Raw genomic sequence first — 24621 nt, forward strand, 5'->3', positions numbered from 1 at the left:
AAAAAATGTTTTTGCGCAAGCTTTTTTCAAAGATTCACCATTACTGCACCTGTTGGCCTACACTATATAAGAAAAGAGACCAACTTCTTAACTTTATCTGTTTTATATTTGAAAACCACTCTGTTTCTGAAGTTTCTGAGGAAAAGTTGGCCAAGCACACAACCTTTTTCTTCAACGATTACCATTTGTGGGTGTTTTTTTAATACTAAAACATTTGCCCAAGAGCACTTAAAAAGCTTCTTAGAGAGTTTCATCTGGGTAATAGCATTCTTGGCAATGCACAGCCCCTTTAGAGGGGCCTTTCTTGATATCCTCTCGGTCACATATTATAGTGCTCTTTAGCTTTTCAGGGATCTATTTAAGTTTACTAAGCATTGTTCCTATGTTACCGTAGCTTTGTTGATAGAGAACAACTACTGTTTATAGCACTGGATAATATCTCTGTCCCAGGCAACATGTCATGGAAAAAGTTTGATGCATGCTTGCAGCTGTAGATAAATTGATTATATTATGTTTCATCAGTTATCCTTGCTGAGAGGTTTTTGTTTTGAGTGGTTACTTTAATAGTGACTGGTGGTCACTCTGTCATTACATGGCCAATGTATCCCAGCAGTGAGAGAGTGCAGATGTGTATTCCTCCAATGCGGTCTTGAGCAGGAAAATATAAACAAAAACATCCCCCAGGTTGAAGACTGATCCTTTTTCTAATTATATCCTCTCATCAAGTTCAGTAATGTGCATCTTCGTTGTAAGTCTACTCAATGAATCTGTATGAACACTACATTACAAGTAGCCTTAACTCTTAGTGAAATGATCAAAGATACTTTTTCATAAGAGTGAAAGAACCTTGAAGGAAGATTAGTGTTAGTTAGATATAAAAATATTTTTTTCCCCTGTGGAACTAGTCCTTAGGATTAGCTCATATTTTCGTCTTATTTTTTGTTTTGTGTTTCTTTCACACACATAGCAAAGTAGGAAAACTACTACATTTAGCAACAATATTTGATGCTAGTCTTTCCTGATATCTAGTATGAATAAATTGAGTGTAGAAATGTTCATCATTCTGTATTATCGCTCATGTTTTTAGATATTCAAAAGATAAAAATATGCAACATCTATAATCTGGTTTACTAAACTAAATATTTTATGGCATTTGGTAGCGTCGGCTGCAGGAGTTTGCCCTGCCCCCGATTGAATGTAGTGTAAAGCGCTTTGGTCAAGTCTCCTGACTTGAAAAAGCACCATATAAGTACAAGCCATTTACCATTTTTTTCAAATGAATTTAATCTTTTAAGTCATATTTTTCCAATAATCTGTTTTTTCCCCTGATTTTTTAATAGTGGTCTTTCAGAGAATGATAGTAGGTTCCTGCAGAAGATTGCTTGCCCAGTCTTCTTAGTAAAATTGGTTTTATTTGGTTACATTATTGGGTTTTAAGCATGTACAGACTACTTAAGGGGTGTTGAAGGCAGAGCCTTAATCAATGAAAAGCATCCTCACATCTGTCCTACTGATCTAGGCTTGTCAGAGCTGGGTGAAAACCAGCAATTCTGCATCCTTAGTTGTCTTGTTTGCCCTATAAGGAAATGACTTGAAAAAAATAATGCATCCGCTTTTGGCATTTACTTAAAAAGTTACTGTCCTACCCTGCTAACATGAAATAATTGAGTTAAAGTAACTACCGTAAATACGATTAAGTAAATGCCAAAAACGGATGCATTATTTTTTTTCAGCGCGTGTGTAGGTCCATAAAGGAAGGGAAGCTTGTCTTCAGGTGCTTTGAGATAAGCTGTTTAAAAAGCACTTTATTTCTGGTGCCAGTTCGACTGGCCACTAGTCCTTAAGGGACTTAATTGCTCATTGTTTTGGCTCTTGGGTAACTTTCACTGTCTTAAAGCACATTGGGGTGGATGCCTGCCCGAGGGAGACATTAAATAGGTTTCTGAGTAACGCTGTTAGCTCTGCCATGCTGGCACTCGTTTAGGTCCAGTTGCCCTATAGGGATCATTGTGTTACAGAGTCTCCCCTTGTTGGTGGTCAGCATCAAAGATAGGGGGGCCCCCACAGTTCATGTGTGTTGCAGTAATGATTAGCACAGTCAAACCTGTCAATAGCTCCTTCTGCTCAGGCTCTAATGATTTGTGGGCCTTATTCATATTATGAGTAGTCTGTATGCTGGATTATAAAGCAGGCTAATGTGGTTTAACCACACAAGGTAGGGAGAGTGGGATGAATGTTATGAAAAAAAAATCGGATGGTAATTAACAAACCCTGAGCTGCACCTTGTAAATTGTCCATGTGCTGACGTAGCATTAGTCTGTAGAAATGACTGTTTGATCTGTGAATACTGCAGCCTGCAAGCACAATAACATCAGGTATGTTTGGCTTCAGTCAGGTTTCTGTGAGAAATGTAGCACGGCCAGGAATTGTGTTTCAATTCATCCTTAATCTTAACTTGTTGAAAATAGACTGGTCGGCTTTTAATCCGGACTAGCTACTATGTGGAAACCTGCTTCTCCAGTAAATGAACTTTTTTAACGCCTAAAAGTTTCCCACATTGAAAATCTGTTGCCAATTGTGGGTTGTTTTAGCCACTTGGCTATAATGGCTATGATGGAAGGCACCCTTTCCATTATTGTCCCTGCAGAATATTTCTCTAAATTCTTAGCTGTCATCATCAACATATGTTTTGCTGCACTTATTGGTGAAACATGAGCCCTGACCTAAACTGAGACAAACCTGCAGTGCTTTAGTTATTTTCTGGGGTATTTTGCGCCCCTCTAGGAAGTTAGATACTCCTGTGAAGCTTTACCACTGTATCATGTTTTTTCTATTTGTAGTACACAACTCTCAGTGTTGTTCAATGGAGTTACAAAGCCTCAGAAATGGCCTTTTAACTCTTTCCAGTCTGACAACCTATGACTTGGCTTCTTTGCTTTTTAATGTCTGCCAAAATTATGTTTTCAGTCAGGTTCTATATCAATTGACATGTTTCTCAAGTCTTGCATTGAAGTATGCAAAGACCAGAGAAGTGTCCCGCAAGAAAATTTACCTTATTAAAATTAGTTATATCTTTTAAACAAAAAAACAAAAAGAAAGGTAATAAGGAGTTAGGTGTACATAGCTTTTTCTTAAACACATAAGTATAAAATCAGTTTTGTTTTCAAGTAATCTTAATCTAATGTTAAATGTGTTTTATCATCTGAAACATTTGAGTGGTAAAGTAAAAAACAGAAGAAAACTGTATAGGCTAAATACTTTTTCACTGCATTGTTCGTTTAGCATTCAATTCAGCTTGAAAATAATAACAGTCAGGCTTACAAAAGAGAAAATTAAATAACAAAGTAATGAGAATTATTTCTGAGGTTTATTTCTCCACATATAACGTAAAAAAAAATGCAGTGGCTGATAGGAAATCCACACGTTAGAAAGATATGCTTGTTTAAATCCAAAGTTTGAAGAACACCAACCTAAAAGAAGACTGATTGCCTGTGTTACATGATAAAGTTATTAATATGTGTGACTCGAATGGGACTTGTTTGTAGAGTGTTTTTCATTCATAGTGAATGAATGTAGAATCAGGCAATACATAACCAGTTTTTTTTATAATGCGGAAATCACTGAGGTAGAGAGGAATGTCATGCAGTACAAGGTGACTTTGTAATTAAGGGAAACAGCTGTTGGCAGTTTACCTCTCTGTGGGATGTTATATTGATTCCCTGACATTGTCCAATTACTGTAAGCTGGTATTGTAGGTTACAAATGTTTGTCTTTGTGTGCTTGTCAGTGTGGATGTCTACTGACGTCACTGTGTGCATGGACATTGATCAATACGCCAGAGGCAGAGCAATGACTGCCTTTCCAGCTATAGGACAATGATCTGTTCAAGCCTACTGAGAAAGCTCATTCAAAGAAAGCTGATGATGCCTTCTTAAGTAAAACGCTCTTACTATGTTGCATTACAGCATAATGTGATTTGTGCTGTTACACTAATTGAACTCCTGCTTGTGTCAGTTGTAGCTTCAGTGGAGTGACAGAAAGCCATAATGCACATCTATAACCTAATAAGGTCAAATTGTCAAGTCTTGATCATAATTCTCTCTCATAAAAACTTTGATTTTATGTCTGCATGTGGCAGCGACATAAAAGCAAACCATGGAAATTTCACAATTGTTTTTAGCCAGGCATTCAGGGTAAGTATTTCCCTTATTCTTATACTATCAAAACAGTGTATAGACTCCGATCTACACTAAACGTCCTATAGTATTGGCAAGGGAGGATTTCATTTTAAGTTCATTGACATGCTGCTGGGAAAAAAGAATTTCCTGATGGTAGCTTAAAGAAATAAATGATTATTTTACATTAACCCAACTTTTAGTGACAATGGCTGTAAATCAGAAAGAAAGATGGACTCAAATAACAGCACCAGCTGTTTTACCCCTTTATAAATACTCATATTCTTGCAATTAAATCGATTAAAACTGCCTTCCTTACCTTATTAGTTTATTAGTAAAACCCCTGTGTGTGGTTTCGGGCTAGTCTGTTAAGGCCATAGATGTTTATTTTAGAAGCCTAGAGAAGAAACACAATGAGAAGCATATCAGAGTCAAAGTAGGGGAGAAGTCTAAAGCGGAGTTAGGTGTTAATAACTAGTCCAAACATGGTTGCATTGCATTTAAACCAGGGATGTCGAAAGTTGGTCCTCGAGGCTAACCGTCCTAAAGGTTTTCAATTTTTTTTTTTGCTTCAGCTGAGCTGATTCTGATGATTGCAGTTCAGCAAAAGCCTGTTATTTAGCTATCAAAGACAACCAACTATGCTGAAGCAGGGAAACGTCTAAAAGCCAGGCAAAGAGAGGGTCCTACTGAGAAGCAGTAAGAGGATAATGCTAATTCTGGATGAGAGGGACAACTACTAATCTTTGATGCTACCATGTCCTTTATTGAAGAGTAGAAAAGAGGAAAATATTTTTGTAAAAAAATTGTATTAAAGGTTTGCAACATGCTGTGAACTGTAGGAAACACGGTAAACTTAAGGTGTGGGGCTAATCACTTGGGTAAATAAAGAAGATGAAGGAAAATTAGGTGGGATTTTCAGACTCTGGACCTGGATTATCCGCCTCCGATTGCAAAGAATGCTTTCGCTTTTTCCATCCAATATGTCGAGTTTCTTCTGCCTATTGTTAGAAAAAACATATATGACCTTTTTTTAAACAGGGAAGTGTATAGTTTGCAAGAACCATTGCTCTGATTATATGTAGAAGGGCTTTAAAACAGTGGTTACAATCAAACGGGGATGACAATCCCTTCGACTGCACGTGCCCCACACATAACCTGGTAATAATCCTCAGAGAGACGTTAACGCTGATCAAACAAAATAATCTAGGATTTAGGTTGGGCTGCCCAGAAAACATTTCCTACAAATCTGGGTTTAGCAGACGCTTGAATAAAGCTTATATGCTGAATGATGTTGCAGGTTGGAGGAACATGAAATCAGCCAGTCTCTTCCAGAGCTGTAGTCTTCAGTAGCTGCTTCTGTTTTATAACTTGAACATTTTGATTAGTTAGGGTTACATTTTTGCAAACTCCTGACCCAAAACTTTAGCTCGTGTTTTATATGCTACAATGATATCCACCGTGTTTCTGCATGCATCCTCTAAGCAGCTTTGATTTCAAAGCACAGAATGGTGTCTGATCCCAGATCACAAAGATAGATCTACTCTTTCAAGTAACCACTAAAGTTTTTAGATGTATGCCAGCTGCTCATGTCTCTTGATTACTTAGCCATCCTTTTTATATGTCTGTAGGGTCTTGCAATATGTTAATGTACTTTAACCCTTTTTGAGAGACATTCTTTTAAATTTTGAGTCAAACTAGCAGCCATTAAATGTCCAAGCTGAAAGTTTTGCTGGTTTTTCATCTCATTGATGATAAAAGCAAATATGGCATTTTTTCGATCTAGTGAAGATAATTGCTCCCTGACATTTAGGTCTCTGCAGACATGTGTTGTGTCGACACAGTCAACTCAAATCCTTCAGGAGCCTCTTGAAAGCAAAGGAGAACACATGTAAACTTTGCAGATCACACGCTCAGACATAAAAAGCCACTGCAGCTGCTTTTGGTGTTTTCTGGAATTTTCAGGCTGGCCCCGTTGGCCGGAGATCTTACTTCCTAACTAGTGTGTGTGTGTGACAGGGAGAGCTTGTGGGTATGTGGGAGGAGAAAGGGGCAGAAGGGGTTTGTTTTTTGGGACTGGAGGACGGTCGCAGTGCTCTGAAGGAGTGCTCCTCCAGCGTGGGAAAGACGTTTGACTTTGCCTCTGCCTCTGCCTCTTAGGGACTAAAGTAGGCCAAAGAAAGACTGAGAGGAACATACCTTCCTTCTCTGCCTAAAACTTTTTATGCCTTGGCTGCTCAGAAAAAGCTGTTCTCTGGAGCTCGAATAGGGGGATCTGTGGTTGTGGGCTGGGAGTTTTTGAGTACAGAAAGAAGATGAGCTGTAGCTGAGGACAATTCTCCCTGCCTGGATTGAACACTTCAGTCGGGTAGAAATGTTTTACTCTACAAGTGAGGAGTCAGATCTGGTGAGTTTGTTTAAACATGTGCTAAACTTTTCTAATCCCCATTCCTGTGTCGTTTAAACAAAGAGGAACTGGGAGTGGAGGAGAACCGAGGGGATAAGTGCAGGATTTAAAGAGGCAAAACATACAAAGTCAGTTTTATTTCCTTGAAAGATGAAAAGTCTCCATAAAGATGCATTTTGTAGGCTCCCTTACTGAGTAAAGCTTAAAGTAAAAGCCATCCACTAAGAATTTGCGAGCACTGCTCTGTAGCTGCAACAAACTTAGTCTGGAGAAAGAGGCTTCAAATGCTGGTTAACTAATGCTGTAAGGAGCAAAAAGAAAACACCCTGTTTGAGTTTAACTAGACCGGCAGAAAACACAGAACCTGGTTAAGTCTCAAGTCTTTACGTTTAGAGGTAAAATTTTAGGCTAATTGAGCTGACATGATGTCCTCACTAATTTGGTTAATCCACATCCTGTTTGAAAAATCATATTCTGTGGGTATTTTCAGCAACTTTCCCCAGTTACTACAATATAAACAAAACTTTCCATTGAAATATCCCAAATAACTCTTGGAAAATGCTTGCTTTATGATCCGGTTTCCCATAAATTGAAGCAATAGTTTTTACGGATTTGAATGTTTAACAGTTTAAGTTTGCAGACCCCCTTTAGTCAATCTTTTGTAGGGTTTGCACCTCCCTTCACTGTAATTACAATGGCAAATCATTTACAGTAGAGCATGGCAATAAAATCTCTTTGGATCCAGATTCTGAAATTTTTACCCATTCTTCCTCACAAAATAGCTCATTCAGTCAGAATGGGTCAGAGCCTCTGTGAGCGTAATTTAACTCTGGCCACCTATTCTCCTATAATGGATTTAGTCTGGACTTTCTGATTCTGAGAATTGAATATTCCTGCATGACTCTGTAGCTTTTGACATGTCCATACTGTCCTATATTTAGCCTAATCCATTCTGTCACTTTTCTGACCCTACTTAAGAAAACAATCCCCACAGCATTATTCTGCCTCCACCATGTGGACCATTATAACCTGTGCATTCAAATTAACTCTGACGTAATCTCATGTAAACTCCAAAATCATTCCCGCTTGTGAATGCTCATATTCTCCGTTGTCCGTATAAGGCCCTCGCAGCCTCCTTTACAATCATGATAACCACAAACACACTGTTCTTAGCAGTGCTTTGCACAAAAAAAACTGCTGAATCATGCACCTTATAAGCACTTAAATGTAGTAGCTGAAAAACTGACTTAATGTCACATAAGAACGGCTACAAGCCAGGAAAGTAGGAATGTTTACCTGCTGTTGATGCAAGTAGCATCCACTTTGAATGCTTTCATCTTGTCACCGTAAGATCTGATTTGGGGAGTGAACAACTAATGAAATTATTGAACTAGATGAATTGTTGAAACATGCTTTCACTTAAGCTGTTGCTCTATTCAGTTCCTTTAGAGTTCTGCTTCTCTAAATAAAGTTCTCCTTGTGTGACCTTTCAGTTTAGGTAGAAAGCCACATCTTGCAGGATTGTAGTTGTGCTATGATCTATTTTTTTTTTGCTCCGTGTGGGAATATGAATCTATATCAATATATATTCGACAAATATATCAAATCTCTGGTCCCCACTGGTCGATTCACTTCTAAACCTGTCATTTTAGAGACATTTTATAAGTTTTTACTGACAAATATCTTTAAAATATAATTTTTTACTTGACCCTTTATGACTAAAACATAATTTGATGAGTAGACTGACGCCTCAGTTGTTCAGCGCAGAGGCATCTATAAGCCGGGTATACACTGTGCGATTTTTTGCCCTTTTCTGGCCGTTTCTCCAGTTGTGCCAGAATTTTTCGATCGGGCCGAATTTATGCCTGATCTTGCATCGTGTAGCATACAGTGGGTAACAAGGGGCGATTAGCCTCTCACGGCCACCTCTCGATTAGGAATCCTCAGGTCAGGAGAAAATCAAACATGTTTGAAATTCAGTCGCCCATCATAAGGTGGACATGGACAAATTGCTCAGTGCGCATACGCAAACAAGGATTCTTCTGCTCCTTGTTCCTCTTATAAGAAAATACAGAAGCATGGCGGGATGCCAGTGAAATGGAGTTCTTTCTGTAAAATTGACAGACCGTAGTAGCCAACTTTGCTCTGCCATGTCTTTTTCCAAATACGTCGTCACCTTTTCATTTTAATGGCTTTCAGAACACAAAACTGCACAAATTGCCAAGGCAGCACGTTTTAATCTAGGGAGCTTCATTTGTAACAGAAGGCATTGACACTTCCATCTTTTTCCCCCTTCTACTCGTTTTAATTCCGAATAGATGAGTCCGAGTAGCGCCATCTGTGGACTTTTAAACCCTGCAGTTTCGTCATACAGTGTGAGCTGTAGCTGCATGCAACGATTGAAAAAATTGTACAGTGTATGCCTGACTTAAGCTTGTATCCTATTTTCCCTGAAAGTACTTAAGTACGGAATTTCCCTTACCGTTTTGCAGATTTTATGTCATGTTAAATGTTAAATTGGTCAAACCTAGCAAAATCAAATCGTTATATTCAAGATTGATTTTGTGGATACTCATAAGTCCAACATCCAGCTCAACTCAGACACCAATGCCAGCTCCTGCTACGGTTAAAAAAGTAAAAAAAAAAAAAAAATTAAGTATGAGCGAGCACTATAAGAACACGCAGACGAGTGCTGCAATTCTGTGTTTTTGCCACAGGGGCCAGTATCATTAGGGAACACCATATATTTCTTTAAAAATCAATTTGTTGCACTGGAGTGTTTTTTTAATGACTGTGAAATCCGTTGGTTTCCTTAGATAGGCATTGTTGTATTCAGTCTGTAACCTTATCTTTTTTTTAAAGTGTCTGAAAATGAAGATGTGTGAATAAAATTAGTTAAAAAGAGCCCATTTTCTTTTGTCAGCCAGAGCTGTTTAAAAGTAGCATAATACTGTTAAATATGATGGGTGCTAGATATAAATTCAAGCTTAAGTCTTGGACTGGACTTAGTAAAAACCCAGACATTGAATAAAATCTGCTCATGTTTCATTAAAAAAAAGATATTCACAGCCAAACAAAACACTTAGAATATGGTTTAAATAAGATTAACACATGCAAGCAACCACAAAAGCTAAATTAACACTAAGGGACATGATCAGAGTCAGTACATTCTGGACATTTGTAGAAAATACCCCTTCAAGGTGTTGCTGTTATCTTGAAAGTTTATCTTGCAGATTAAAGGGTAAATTTGTGTTGTTAATGTTTTATAAACTATAGAACTAGTTTTTATTTTACTGATCAATATTGTTATTATCAGTGAACAGAAAATAACAGATAGAAAAGATACTTTTTTTTTTATTACCGACAAATCCAGTTAGTGGAAGGTTTGTTTTTATAGTCATAAGAAGCTTGTTTTGGCTCTCTGGGCCAGTTCTCATTAATCATCTGATGCTTGCCTCACACAGGAAAAAGGACTAAATATTGATGACGTAAGCACAAAAAAAGCAGCAAAGAGCAAACTCCAGACTTTTTACTGTTTTCTTGTCTGGCCCTCATCCGATTATGTGTGCTGTCTGTCTTTGCACAGGAGAGAAAAGGAACTGCCGGCCCGTGCCTCACATTTCCCCTTCATTTGGTTCATGTTTTTGTACATTTAAGCATTAAGCTTAAGCCTTATTCAGCTTCATTTTTGACATCTGTTTGGTGTTTTTTTTAAAAAGCATTAGATGTGTCAGGCATAGCATTGCAAGTAGGGTTTCCTCTGAGCTTTAGGGTGAATAAACACAAAGAGTGAAATTTGCCATTTTTAAATTTCGAATGTTATATTATACACTATGCTATATTTAACTCCAAACTATATTTAACTTTTCTGTTTTATAACCTAGTTGTGCAATATCCTTACAAAACTTCCAAAAGTCTTTCTATTTTTTTACTTTTAGATATTTATAATGTTTGTTTCAGTCTTGTTGTTAATTTTGATATTTTGATTGATTGATGATTGATTGATGATTTCATGTACAGGTTTACTTTTTCTACATAAATATTGACCTTCTGAGGCTTTGTGAAGGCAAATCTGTGTTTTGCATGCTCCAATATGGTTTCACAGACCTAAAAAAAATGATAATAGAGAAACTGTTTGTCAGCTTTATATTTTTTAATATATAAAAACTATTTATTTTCTCAGAACGTGTTTATTTAAGAGCAACTATGCAAAATAACAAACATCTAGAAACAGTACACTATATTATATTATTTTCCATGTGAATCCCAGATTGTTCACTCTTCTTTGCCTTTTCTAAAAAGTGCTTTAAATCAGTCCTACCTGTCTTTATCCATGTTGGGTCAGATCCTGACATTTAAAAAAAGGAGGCAGGTAATGCAGAATAAAGCCTTAGCCTCATTGCATGCAGTTAGCCAGGTCCTGGAAAAAGACTGAGTGTATTGTCTCTACCTGTCTTTTGGACTGCTGATTATTTTAGATTTTCCTCTGATCAGGTACAAACAATTTCAACTCCAAATTTATTTGTATAGCACAATTCAGTACAAAGACAACGCAAAGTGCTTTAAATGATTGAAATATAGGAAAATAAAAAAGAATCAAAGCAAGTAGGTTCTCTTGTTAAGTTTGCTTTAAGAGATTTCACTTCCATAACTCGACCTGTCAGTCAGCCGCACTACGACTGTGACGACAGCTCCCCGAGCTCGCCTATCCTTTTGCATTGCAGAGGAGCTACTGCATATGTACAACTTTAAACGAGAGTCAATGGCCAAAGATTTCCAGGGCAGAAATAGGTCCCCAATCCAACGAAATAAGAAAAAGCTTTACTCATGATCCATCCATCCATTCATCCATTTTCTTTCACGCTTATCCCAAGCGGGGTCGCGAGGGGTGCTGGTGCCTATCTCCAGCTGTCTACGGGCGAGAGGCAGGGTACACCCTGGACAGATCGCCAGTCCATCGCAGGGCATTATTTAATTTATTTTTATTCATTTTTTTTAGGTCTTAATCAAGGTCATTGGGTGGGTGGGGTGGTGCCCTAGCGCCCTCTATTGGCCAGCCACCACTAGTTAAACCACTGGTAGTTGAATTGAAAAGTTTACATGCAAGCCCAGATGGGGAGCACTCTGTTTTGGTATAGCTGATAATGTGATAATACTGTTAAATCCATCAGATTTTGTGTATGACACAGGAATCAATAGAAAAAGAAACTAAGCAAAAATAGAGGTAACCTCTTTTTCCTTTTTGGGTCAGATTGTAATTAACATTTTTTTGTTTTTTTGTATAACTTGAAACATTGAATTGCTATCTTTTAATATAGAGTTATTGGTAGGATTTTTAATCTGGATTTTAAAAAACTGATTTGCTGTTAGACCTGTCTAAGATCGTAAAGCATTGTTTATTGTTTTTATAAGGAGCATTGGCTCCTTACTGATGATAGTGTCACACAATGTGTGAAGTGCAGAGAGTCTATTACACAGCTCTGCAGTTAAAGTGGATTTCACTGACATTTTTGCACAGTGATGACATGATTACAGAGGAGATGTTGACTAAGTAGAGTAGTTACTGTGGTGACTATTAAAGACTGTAAAGATCAGGCTCCCTTCTTCCTGGAGAGTTTGTCCATGTTTTGTGGTTTTCAACAAAGAGAAATCAACAAAATCCTCACATTTCTAAAAGAATAAACCATATTTGGAAGGAAAAATGTCTTTATGTAATCATACATTCTTCCGCTGTCCCTTTTTTTATCTTGGAGATTTGCATTTTCAAGGTTGACCAATAGAAATACTGTAGATCATCAGCTATAAAAACAGTAAAGTTTATTTATTTTATTTTTTTTTTTCGATGTAAAAAGATAAGATTTATTGACTGTGATTTTTGAAATATTTAGAATGAAATTGTTGTTGTTGTTTATATGAAGTCTATAGCTACTGGAAACAGTTAACTTTGAATCTTCTCCGCTCAGTGGAAAATTCCTACATATTGCATTTTCATTCTGGCAACCACTGGAGTATTTCACAGAATAGTTTTAAGCTAAAAGTTATTTATGGGTAGTTATTATTTAAACTTGATAAAGCCATTTATTATCATTATTCAGTTAGAGTTAATTTTGCCCACTTGTTTGTAATTTTGTTATGTTACTTAGCCTCCAGATTTTTTTTTCTATTTTCCATGTTGGGTTTAAATCCTTTATCTACAGCAGCAGCTATTGATCATGTCATGTGACAGGCTGGATTGGATCATTCTCTTATTTGATGCACTGGTTTATAGAGTGCTGAGTAAACACTTCTTAAGGGACTGTCAGTGTCACCTTGACAGCAGTAAAGCAGCGATCATAGCGAAGCTCCCCTTTGTACTCTACATCTTCTCTAATTTATTTTCCCATCTTTGCCTTTTTTTTGCAGGTTCACAAACAATCTGTTTATTATTTCTTTTCGTGCTCACTTGCTTTTTATTCTTTATTTTTGGCAATTTTAGAAACCAAAATGGATGTAGTAATAACATGTCTCTTGCTGTCATGTCTCCTGCCATTGTCCCATTTTTGACGAAGGAGACAGTGTTCGTAATTTAATTGACTTTGCGTTGCATTGACTGAAGTGGCAGTGATGGACAGATGGCAGAAAAAAAGAGGCTTCAGTTCTAGCCAGCAATGAGTCACTCCACGTCTGAAACTGCTTGCACACTCGCTCAGCCTATTGTCAGCTTGCTGCCGTCAGCTACAGGGTATCAGACAAACTCTAGAGGCTTTGGCATGGGTGATAAAAATCATTACTAACTTATGATAAAAGATGCAAAGCATAATGTGGACTCTTATCATTTTATAAGCAATACTGTGTCTCTGAGTATTGGTGATTGGAGTGTTTCTAGGTTGATTCACTAGATTACTCAATAAACTACCAGTCATTATGTAATACCCATGTTAAATATACTGCATAATTTATCCAAGTTTACCAGATGTTTTCCTAATCTGTTAGCATTGCCTTTATTAATATTTCTTAAGCTTTTTGAAATACAATTTTCTTTCATTTCACTCATTCTCTAAGCACTGCTACTGAGGAATGCTTTGTTTAAGTCTGTTAACTTTGCCCTATGACTCATTTAGATAGGATTACTGCTTGTTTGCTCATTTACAGTTTGATCCCTGCTTTTTCAGATCTAAAGCAGAGGTGTCTGATGTGATAATTACTGAAAGCTATAGAGTATGCAAGCAGTTATTATTCTGGTTTGGTTTTATAATATATATTATAGGATTAAAAAAAATCCAAACAGGACCACGAATAATACAAATATTGGGAGCGTAAAATCTTTGTATTTTGATATGAATAGGATTATAATTGAGTGAGAGATATATCTGTTGAATGGAATATCTCCTTTGGGACAGTCTCTTTTCCACTATAGCTTGCTTCTAGTTTACAAGTATTTTCTTGTGATTGGCTTATATAAGAGAGCTCTCTGATTGGTGTCACAGTTGTTCTGTTTTTGAGCTTTCAGTTTCACTTTGATCCATGTTTTTCTTTGTTTTCTAGTTTTATTTGTTTTATTTCCATTTTGTGTTATCCTATTTCCTTTCGATTGTATTTGAGTTCTTAGGTATTTCTTGTTTGCCCTCTACTGCCCTCTTGTGTCAGTCTCCTTTCCCTAGCTCCTTTCTAGACACCTCTGTTCACACCTGCTCCCAATCAGCCTGGTCTTTGTTTCTCTCTCCCATATATGCACCTCCTGCTCAGTCACTGTTGCTTGTTGTTGGTTTGTCATAATTTCTTTGCCCCCTTTTTGTGAGTATTCATGGCTCTCAGTTTTTGTGGATTTTGTAGATTTATTTTTTGGGATTTTTGCTTTTATTATCCTTTTTTTTTTTATTACATCTTAAGGAAACCACTTCAGCTTCAGTGTCTGCATTTGAGTCCGGTCAAACCTCCACCTCACTTGAAAATTGGTGGCAAATCACCCCCTTGTTTTAAAAAGAAAAGTTCATTTGTGTATTGAGGCACTTCAGGGGAGTCTAAAAAATCCACACACAAATGCAGTGAAGTTTAAAGACCACTGGTACTTTGTAATTTCATTTATAATTGTTTATGGACCAGAAATACTTTGGCGAATCATGTGCTGTGCATGTGTGGATCTTGTATGCTTGCGTGATTCAAGCTGTGTGTGTGGTTGTGGATCTTGTCCTGTGCATGTATGAATCACACGTGAGTAGGTGTCAAATTAAGACCGATCTAGCTCCATAGTCTACACCCGCTCCCTATCAGCTGATTAATCCATGAGTTGTTCTACCTCCCATATATACTGTACACCTCTTGTTCAGTTCCTTATTGCTGGATTCTCTTCATTATTTAAGTCCTGATGTATGTTTCTCCAAAGGAGCTAAGTGAGACACTTAGCTCCTCAATGTCAATGGAACAAGACATTTGACATTTAAAATAAGAAAAAAAAAACAATTGCAGTCTCTTATTTCAAATGCATGTATCTAATTATCTTATTTTAAGAATAAAATTCTCATTCCATTGGCAAATCATTTGCCTACTCAACTTAAGGGTGAATGCACTTAATTTAAGACTTATTTGTACTTCTTTCTAGGTGTTTTTTGTAGTGTTTTGGTTATCTGTTTATTATTCCTGGATTTGTGCTTCTGTTACCATCTACAGTAACTCTAAATTATATTTAACTCTCTGCCTCCTGCATTTGGGCCCTCATCTAACTTCCACTAAACCTGAATTTCTAAATTTAATTTGACCCTTAAAATTAAAGTCTTAATTTCAGAAAATATATGGAAAACATACTTGAATATTTAAATACTTCTAAAATAAAATACTTGAATATCATCTTTAACATGATCATCGTCTCACTTACTTTTCAAGTATACATTTTATTTCAAAGAGAGTCAAATAAAAAAAATACTGTCTAAGAAATCCTAAACAAGAGAAACCTGATAAATAATTAACTTAGCTGCACTTCATATAGCTATTATGTAGCTGATTCTTGCAAGAAGCAGGGTTCCACTTTCTGGTGGCATTACTGTTAAAATACATTCATATTAGTTTAATCTAAAATAAATATACATCACTGCTCTCAGTGTCTGCTTATGTAATCAGCATACATATCACAGGTAATGCTCAGTGAGTGAAACTTGATCAGTCTTGTAGCAGAACTAAATAAACCAGCTTTGACTGAGATCATGGCAGAAAACAGAGCATCAAGTGGGATTTGAGGAAAATACGTCAGTTGCTAAATGCGTAACCGCTTCCTTTGCTTGTGCATAACCACTGAGTCAAGAACATCAAAGCTACTGGGAATACTGGGATGGAAGAAGCTGAGTGAGAGGAGAAAGAGATGGAAAAATGCAGAAATTAAATGATAACAGGAACTGGGGGGATACTTCAAGGACAATAAACAGTATTGACAGTATAGTTAACTATAAGGTAGAACCATGAAAATACCTGAAAGCACACAAGACCCATTTTAAGTTCTGTGCAAAGCCTTTTTTCAACTGACTTCTATGCAGACATGGAAGCTGTGACTCGAAATAAAACTAAAGCTTTTAGGCAATGAAGGGATGTTCTAGTTTAACTACTTCAGTCACATTAAGTGATTCTGTCAGATAAACGAGGCTGCAACAGCTGACTCAGGGTCTTTTCTTCCACTCTTGCATTTACAGTTGTGATTTGTATGTTCTAATGTAATTATCACCATGCCAGTGCTCCATATAGGGGTCAGCAGTAGTCCTGAAGAGCCGACTTCTGCTAAAATCGTTAACAGTTCAGACTTAAGGATCATTACCCTTTCAAGACCGCCTTTAATGTTTAGAACATTCTTAGTTTGATGAACATGTCTGATCTTATGGTCTAAAAATACCTGCACCTGTAAAAAATAACATTTTAAAATCATATTTTTAATGTTGTGCTCCAAAAAGGGAGGTTAAATTCCAAAGTCCTATCCCCATTATGCTCCATGCATTGTCATTCATCCCAGACATCTATTTACTGTAATACTTCACTTAACCATTGTAAATCTGTACTTTCTAGTATTAGATATGTATTTTGATGTTTTTGATGTACCTAAAATTGTTCCATTCTTAATGCCGGCAAACCAAAGTATTCATGCATAAAATATCAATATTTCAAAGCTTTTCAATTTTTTTCATAATGGTTGAGTAATTTTAAAACAGAATTTTCTACATCAAAGCCTTAAAACTGGATGTTTTTTTTTCTATTTATGGTTGAAAATTGGAAATCTCCTCCATTCGTGGAATGGATTGTCCTCCAAGGAGAACAAATCAGATGGATATGTGATTTCTTTTCACCAGGATTGTTAGTTAGCATGCAATGCTGGTCGCAGCTAGAAAGCTAGAGTCTCGATTATATGTTTTTGTCACATGTCCTCATATATATATATATATATATATATATATATATATATATATATATATATATATATATATATATATATATATATATATATATATATATATATATATAAATAAATATGTTTAGTTTTTTTTTCTTTGTCTAGGACGCACATTTTTGTTGTCTAAATTTTTCAGCAGCTCATTAAAGGATCCCTTTTCCACAGTGTAAAACATAATTTCCTTCAAGAAATATGCAGATGCAACTGATATGCACCCCTCTGGGTTTTCCTTCTTATATTTAACAGTTTTCATGAAAGCACTTTGAATTTCCTGCAGGTGAAAATACTTTTCAGGGCTTGTTGATTGAGCTGCAGCACATGCTGATAAAATTGCCTGGTGAACACATACATTATCATGAAAGTTTAAGTCCTTTGCATGGACTAACAACATCCTGTGTTTTCCTCTGTCATCTCATTGAAAGCCATAGTGTTTCCAAATAGGCGGCTAATTATTTATATATGTGCAAATAGTTTCTCCATTTTTGGACATTTGTGTTATGAACTGGGAAAGCAGTGCTTACATGCATGTTACCATTAGTTCTACAAATTCCAAACATCACCTGCACAAATATATTGTCCATCTTGGTTTGTTGGAAAGATGAAAATAGGTTGGAAAACTATTAAATGTCAAAGAATCTTAGTCTCCCAAATGCCCCTGCCCTGACTTTGTTATTTTCATTGGGTAAATTGCCAAATACATGATAGCTTTATGAACCTCTGATCCGGCTGGAGCCTTTGTTAGCTTTTTGGTGTTGGATGGCGATTCTGTTATATATGTTATGTAACATCATCACTCATTCAGCTACTTTCTCGGCTGCCATGAGCTTGATTTGTGTTGCTCACTTTTTACATATGTCTAGGTTTGTACTTTTAAATGGACATAACTAAAAGGCTTACACAATCTTATGATGTTGGATGTTATGTAATGCAGGTTCAAGTGGTTGAAACTGCATTACATATTATTGCAATAATATGTTATTGCAACAATTATTGCCTCTGATCAAACCAAAACCAATTAGTGGCTTCCCCCTCGGTTAGTGTTCTTTAGAGTCACATCAAACATGTTCTCTCACACCTGACTCAGATCGTATTACAGAAAATCACTACAGCTCTGAAAGTTTTTAAAGTCAGTGTAAAATGGCACCAAGGTGGAAATCATTTCACACTTGGCCGGTGACCTCGTGGCAAGCAGTTCCTTCTTGAATTTTAAACATTTAAGGAGAAAGACATTTTTAAAAAGCATAATTATGGTGTATTCAAAGGGCAAAATCAGCATCAAGAAGTGTCAATTACTGCTGCTCTTACTGCTGTTTTTTTTTTCTTGCTGAAATGTTAATGTTTTCTCAAGTATTAATTGAATATACCTTTACAAGAAAATATTTTTGTGCAGATAATCAGATAAACAAAAGCTCTGTTTTGCTGATTCTGGTTTCTGAACAAGCCAAAAATCTAACATTTTAGCAGATGATAAGATAATTAGTTTGACTGAAAATTTCATGGCATATTATCTAAAAGCATTCAGTTAAATTCGACCCAAAATAACCAATATAAACCTGATTATAGAGTTATATGAAATGTCCCATGATTCCCTGACAACTTCCTGGAAGCAGAGATTTTTCCACCCTTTTTTTTTTATCTTTTCAAGTCAATGTTTATTTTTCAAATACACAGACTGAGATACTTTTTTTCCAGGGTTTTTATAACGTTTTAAAAAATCTTGTTAGCAGCAAGAGCCCTTAGCAGAAAAAAAATGTTGTGGATGGCTTATGATACCAGCTGCTTTGAACAAAGCTTTGATTGTTGGTGTGCTGGTTGAGCCAAATGTCATCATACCACTGTCAGATCATCATTAGTGGATTCTGTGGGAGTGGTGCTGTGCTGTAGGGTTCAGCACAGCGTTGAGACAGGAGGCGTAGTGTCAAGCTGCCTCTGGGTCCTTTCTGTCGCTGCCGGTTGTTTTCAGTAGTTGCCAGCAGAGTGCAGCCTTCACAGACGGCTTTCTGGGTCGTATCATCTGTGGTCTGCCCTAAGTTCTCACAAAATTTCTCACAGATATCTTTTTTTTTTTGGCACAAGTGGCTTTTATTTGAAAGTGAGATGACAGGAAATGGGGTTAAGAGGGGGAGGTGAAGATAAATGGGCTGGGATTCACAATCATGACAGCTGCTTTAAGGAATAGGACCTCAGTTCATTAGTACAACCCTATTCCTGTAACACCTCACCCTAAAGTATATTTTAATCAGTAGCCTAATTATCACTATCATTTCTTTTTTTTTCATAAATTAAAACATATAATATTTCTCCCTCCATTTTTATTCATCTTTTGTCAAATGCTGATTTATTTTCTGTAACTTCCTTCCTCATTAGACCAATTGGTGGTAGGAGGCTATAATCACATTATTCAGCATTGGACTTATTAATATGAGGACATGCTATGTGTAAATATCTCTCAGTAGATACCTAGACTTAAAAAAGAGCATTGTTACTGTTCCTTTCGGGCCAACAATGATTAGCAACAAGACTGGAACTCCAAGTATCTTATAAACTTTTTTGGACAATCTTTCTGCAGTCAAAAACAGACTTCTTTATATATATTTTTTTTTAATATCATCATTTGATGTGTCTACTCTTTTTTTTTTTTTTTACAATCGCTGAAAAATATACTGAGAAGAAATTGTGATAGCTCTCAAAGTCTATAAATCTGTACTGCAATTATTCAACAACATGCAGTATATATTGGAATGTTAACTTGGCAGCAGCTGCAGCAGTAATGGCAGATGCATTTCTATCTTTATATAGATATAAAATTGATTGTTTTTTTTTTCATTTGATGTTCAGTTTTTACTTTTATAGTCTAAGGTTTACACATTTTTGCAGTATTAGGAGGTGTGTAAACATATATTTACCTATGCATACAAAAGTAACTTACAGAAGTCACTCGTTCTTCTGTTCTAGTCACTGCTTTAAATTATGTGAAAGGTCTCTTGTGGAACAGAGCAACAAAACAGAAAGTTGTGTAATTAAATGACCTGCAGCCAGTCATCTAATAACTCAATTTAGTCTTAATTTACACAAATATGTGAAACATTTGCAGCCTCTCTCCTGTCAAATGTCAGGATTTACCATCTCTCTCTGGTTCTACAACAACAGAGTAAAGCTTAAATGCTATAATTTGCATTGATACAAACTTGTAACTGTCAAAATCAGAAGATGTTTTGCATGTCTTAAGTTATAAAAAGTGTGCTGGTTCAAATAGAAGTTGCAGTTTTGTTTGATTAAAGGTTATAAACTCGAATTTAAGATCATAGTTATGAGTTTTTCATCTAAAAAAAAAAATGATTTTTCTTAAGTAATACATCCACAAAATGTCCAGAGTGGTGAAGAGTAAAAATATTAATTTTACTGTAATGAATTCTTATTAGCAATAGCGGAGCTAACAACCCAATGACAAACAGTACAGGATGAGAGCGAGCGTGCCACTTACTGGACAGGAGGAGTTAAGTTTACCCTGTAGGATTTTTCAGGAATTGTTACATCGCACCTACATACTTTCAAATATTAAATGATATAATGTGATTGATCAACAAAATGTAGAATTTTATCCATCCATTCCTTTTTCTGTCACGCTTATCCCAAGCAGGGTCACAAGGGGTGCTGGGGTCTATCTCCAGCTGTCTAGGGCGAGAGGCGGGGTGCACCCTGGACAGGTCGCCAGTCTATAGCAGGAGAATTTAGGGAAGCTAATTAACCTAGCAGTCATGTTTTCGGACTGTAGGAGGAAGCCAGAGTACCTGGAGAGAACCTACGCATGCTCAGGGAGAACATGCAAACACCATGCAGAAAGACCCCGGGCTGGGGATCGAACCCGGAACCTTCTTGCTCTAAGGCAGCAGTGCTACCCACTGTCTCGTTTTTAGAAAACAAGGAGTGTCCTGAAGGAAAATCAAGCTAAAATGTCAAAGAGATGGTCTTACAGAAATCTAAAGCAGAGTCAGGTTGTGAAATATATAAGGCTTTGAAGATCTCATGAAGCAGAGGTTAATCCATCATCTAAAAAAAGACCTTTAACCCTACCAAGTCATGGTCGTCAATCTAAACTGTCAGGCTAGAAATTAATCAGACAAGAAGGCTAGAAGTCTCTGGTACCTCTGGATCAGCCTCAGGAAACCACAGCTCCAGTGGGAGTAAAGGTTGTCGTGACAACTATTAGTTGGCCATTGGAAAGATCTGGCTGTCAAGAAAGAGTTAAAAACTTGCTGAGAGAAAGCCTCAAGACATAGAGCCTAGTTTTTGAAAAATCAGAGGTGACATAGAAGATATTAAAAAAGTGCTTTGGTCATAGGAGACAAAAACAAAATGCTTTTGCCTACAGGTGAAAATGCTCCATTTGAAAGAGAATAAACATTTATCGACCTGAACAATGAAACATGGTAGTGGTGGGTAATGATGTGGAGATCCTTTTCATCCCCAATTAGAAAGCTGATCTGAAACTATTAATAGATGGGTGGAGTTAAAAGCTGGGTAATCCTGAAGGACAACCTTTTAGTGGGTATTACCAAGCAAGAAAGAAGTTAATCTTGCAACAATTAAATAAATATATACAAACAGTGCACAAACAGTAATGATTTTAAGTGCATGGACGCTTTTTTGACATCATGCAGTGCTATGTGTTAGTCTATCATGTTTGATGGTTTAATGTGATAAAGTCAAAGGGTCGGTGTACTTTGGCAAGCCTACCTATATATCAGTAGCAGATTGTGTACTCTGTGTGGCAGGGTTTCAGAAACCAAAAGTGTATGCACTATTGATGACTGCCACCATTCATTCTGAACATGCAGTTTAGAGAAATGACTGCTGCAGTCACGAAGAGCAGATGGGTTGAGATGTTGAGAGGAAAAAATGAAAGGACTGATGGAGGAGCAGGGTTGAGACAGAGAAATCAGAATTGCTGAAATAGCACAAAGGAGCTTGAAGGAAGCAGCCAGGAAGAGACACACTGACGAGCCGAGACACAGCATGAGAAAGGGAGAGCTTGCAGCAGCAGCTTCATTCTCATCAGCAGGAGAGTCGGTTGCATGCAGCCACTCCGGGACTCTCCCAAATGAACCGTCACACATCGCCTGCACAGTCGTATGAGAAGCCAGAAACGCAGCATTACAGTGAAGCAGAAGTGAAAGCATGATAGAGGAGATGAGGGGCATCTCTCCGACCTGACTCACTCTGGGAGTCAGCATCAGCACCTGCAGCGGCACACCGAGCACTCCCTTCACCGAGGAGCAAGAGGGGGAGAGAGCTGCTGAGATTATGCACGGGGCAGTGAGCTCCAGTGGATTCCCCATCTTTGGCAACAGCAGCGGCAGCGGGGGTAGTTGGAGCATTGGCTCTCCAGACAACAGCAGAGCCAACTGGAGCTGCAGCAGAACAAGGAGCGCCGACTCCAAATCTATTTATTTATCCAGGATTGAAAGCAGCATTCACAGCCACGGTGTAAGAGGAACCAGCTGCCGATGGAGCCACAGTGTTGAATGTACCTGTAGCCAAAGCAGTGACAGCTGCAGCAAAGCTGGTGCAAAGGAGACCTCAGCAGTGCAGTTTGGTTTAGTTGTAGTAGCAGCAGGGGGGGGCAGTGGCTCAGGACACTGAATGACCAGTGTGGCTCATGAAGGCCACCTGGATCCGCTTGCTGAAACGAGCCAAGGGAGGTCGAGTCAAGAGCTCCGATGCCTGTGTAAGGAGGAATTTTTTACCCTCTAAATCTAATTTGTATATAAAAGTTGCTCCTGTGCATGCATTTATGTATAATGCATCAGATATGTGCTTTATCTTACGTTAACATTTTATCAGGGCTATCTTACATTGTGCTGTGGGTCAGTGTGGCAGTATGGTGATGATGAGAAGTTGAGTGTGGGTATCAGTTATGACCGTCAGATTCTGGGCAGAACTCCAGATCACCTTTATCTGACCCACTGAAATGACTGTTCATGATCACGTCTCGTATTTTTAGGTCTATACACGGAAGCCCAGGTGTGCTCACCAGCTTTTTTCAGCACCAAATATAAGTAATTAGCAGTAAATAGACATTTTCTTCACCTATTACCTAATATCAGTGCTGCATAGTAACCTTGAGCAGGTATTGAATTAAAAGCCAATAGAAAGAAGTGAATCACTAACAAGCTGGTAAATATATTAATTTATTATTGTATAAAAGACATTTAGATGATTGATAAGCAGCGGGGCGTTGTGTTAGATGGAGGGCGTACATGTCACCTACCTTGCTCTGTTAAGAAAAACAGCCCTTTGAGTTGCTTCTGTTACATCAGTCAGTTAGTGTGGGTGAAGAGGATGAAGTGGTACGATCTTGGTTTGGTTATTCTCATCATGCACAGATTGAGGGAGGCTATTTTTAACTCAGACAGCAGCGTGTAATGGTGCAGTGAGATGAATGAAAGACCTTGTGTGAGTGGCTGCCACAGGAGTGTGCAGGTAAGGATCAAACCTGCACCGACTCCACTGGATGAAAGAAGAGCTGCTTTTATCCGCAACCCTTGATGATTGTCTTAGAAAAAGGAAGGGGCCTCCCTCATTTACACATTGAAGTATTTTTCATGTTAATGGGAAATGTCCAACTATAGTAAGGTGTTTACATAAAACCTTAATATAAATTCAGTTTTTATTGTAGTCTCATAACCTCTCTGATGAAAATGCAACCTTTGATGGGGTAAATGTATTAAATCAAGAAAAAATGTTTTTTGCTGTGTGTGTTTTTGTTTTTGTTTTTTTTTTTACACAAAGTCAACACTGCAGCTTTTATTTTCTTATAGAACCAGATTTGCCAACAGAACTCTGATTAGTGTTCTCCAAAAACTTTTGATAAGGTTGGAGCATACAATAACGTTTTCCTCTCATGTAATCTTTTATCTTCAGATCATTTTATTGTTTTTTTTGTTAGATTCAGGTCTAGAAACTACGATAAGCTTGGAAATATGATGATCCTTTGTCTGGGGACACTTCTATATTTACCTTATTCTTAAAAAAAAGCTTTAAAAGCTATTTAACTAAATAGTCTTAGGTTTGGATTTTCATATGTCTTCTTTGTAAATCTAAAATGGGATTATGCATTAAGTTATTGTCTCACTTTTTAATTTTACATTTAAGTTTGACCCACAACATTTAAGTTTTAACAACAATATATTTGTTTTATTGTTATCACAGTGAACTGGTTCTGTATTTTTAGGTGATTACAATTAAAATGCGCTCCTACCTTATAATAATATGTGTATCTATCAAGGTTGTACTTTAAAAAGAGGGACTTTTTCTTTTCTTTTGTTCGCAACCCAAATGAGGCTTAGTAGATGCAGTTCTAAGTTGTTCAAGTTGGTACATTGAAATGTAAAAACACTGGATACCCATCTTGTTGTCAAAAAAGTACCCAGAATAAGGTTTCCAAGCCTTTATTTTCTATATATATTGATTTTCTACTTGCATATATATATATTTAAAAAAAAAACATAATTCATAATAGCAATGCTAATCAGAGCAATACAAAACATTCAGAATTAGTTAAATGCTTGTTTAAAAGTTATTTTCCAAAGATAATTGTATAGATGCCATCTTTGTTTTTTTCTTCCTGCCAT

General features: G+C 37.0%; 1 protein-coding gene across 8 annotated transcripts in view; it reads left to right on the top strand.

The window, feature by feature from the left end:
• The window catches only part of cacnb2a (calcium channel, voltage-dependent, beta 2a), a 93237-nt gene that overhangs the window by 45916 nt on the left and 22700 nt on the right, over positions 1-24621 (top strand). For 2 of the 8 annotated variants that reach the window (XM_038297972.1, XM_038297977.1), the window contains exon 1: positions 21819-22715. The exons of 5 other annotated variants lie outside the window; for them this stretch is intronic. In XM_038297972.1, the coding sequence (XP_038153900.1) occupies positions 22647-22715 (69 nt within the window). In that variant the 5' untranslated portion in view covers positions 21819-22646. Of the gene's footprint in view, positions 1-6243; positions 6583-21818; positions 22716-24621 lie in introns of those variants that run through there. One more of the 8 variants, XM_038297975.1, reaches the window with a different exon arrangement.

This window comes from Cyprinodon tularosa, unplaced genomic scaffold, assembly GCF_016077235.1.
Source record: "Cyprinodon tularosa strain WSP-4 unplaced genomic scaffold, ASM1607723v1 ctg4, whole genome shotgun sequence".
Taxonomy (NCBI): Eukaryota; Metazoa; Chordata; class Actinopteri; order Cyprinodontiformes; family Cyprinodontidae; genus Cyprinodon; species Cyprinodon tularosa.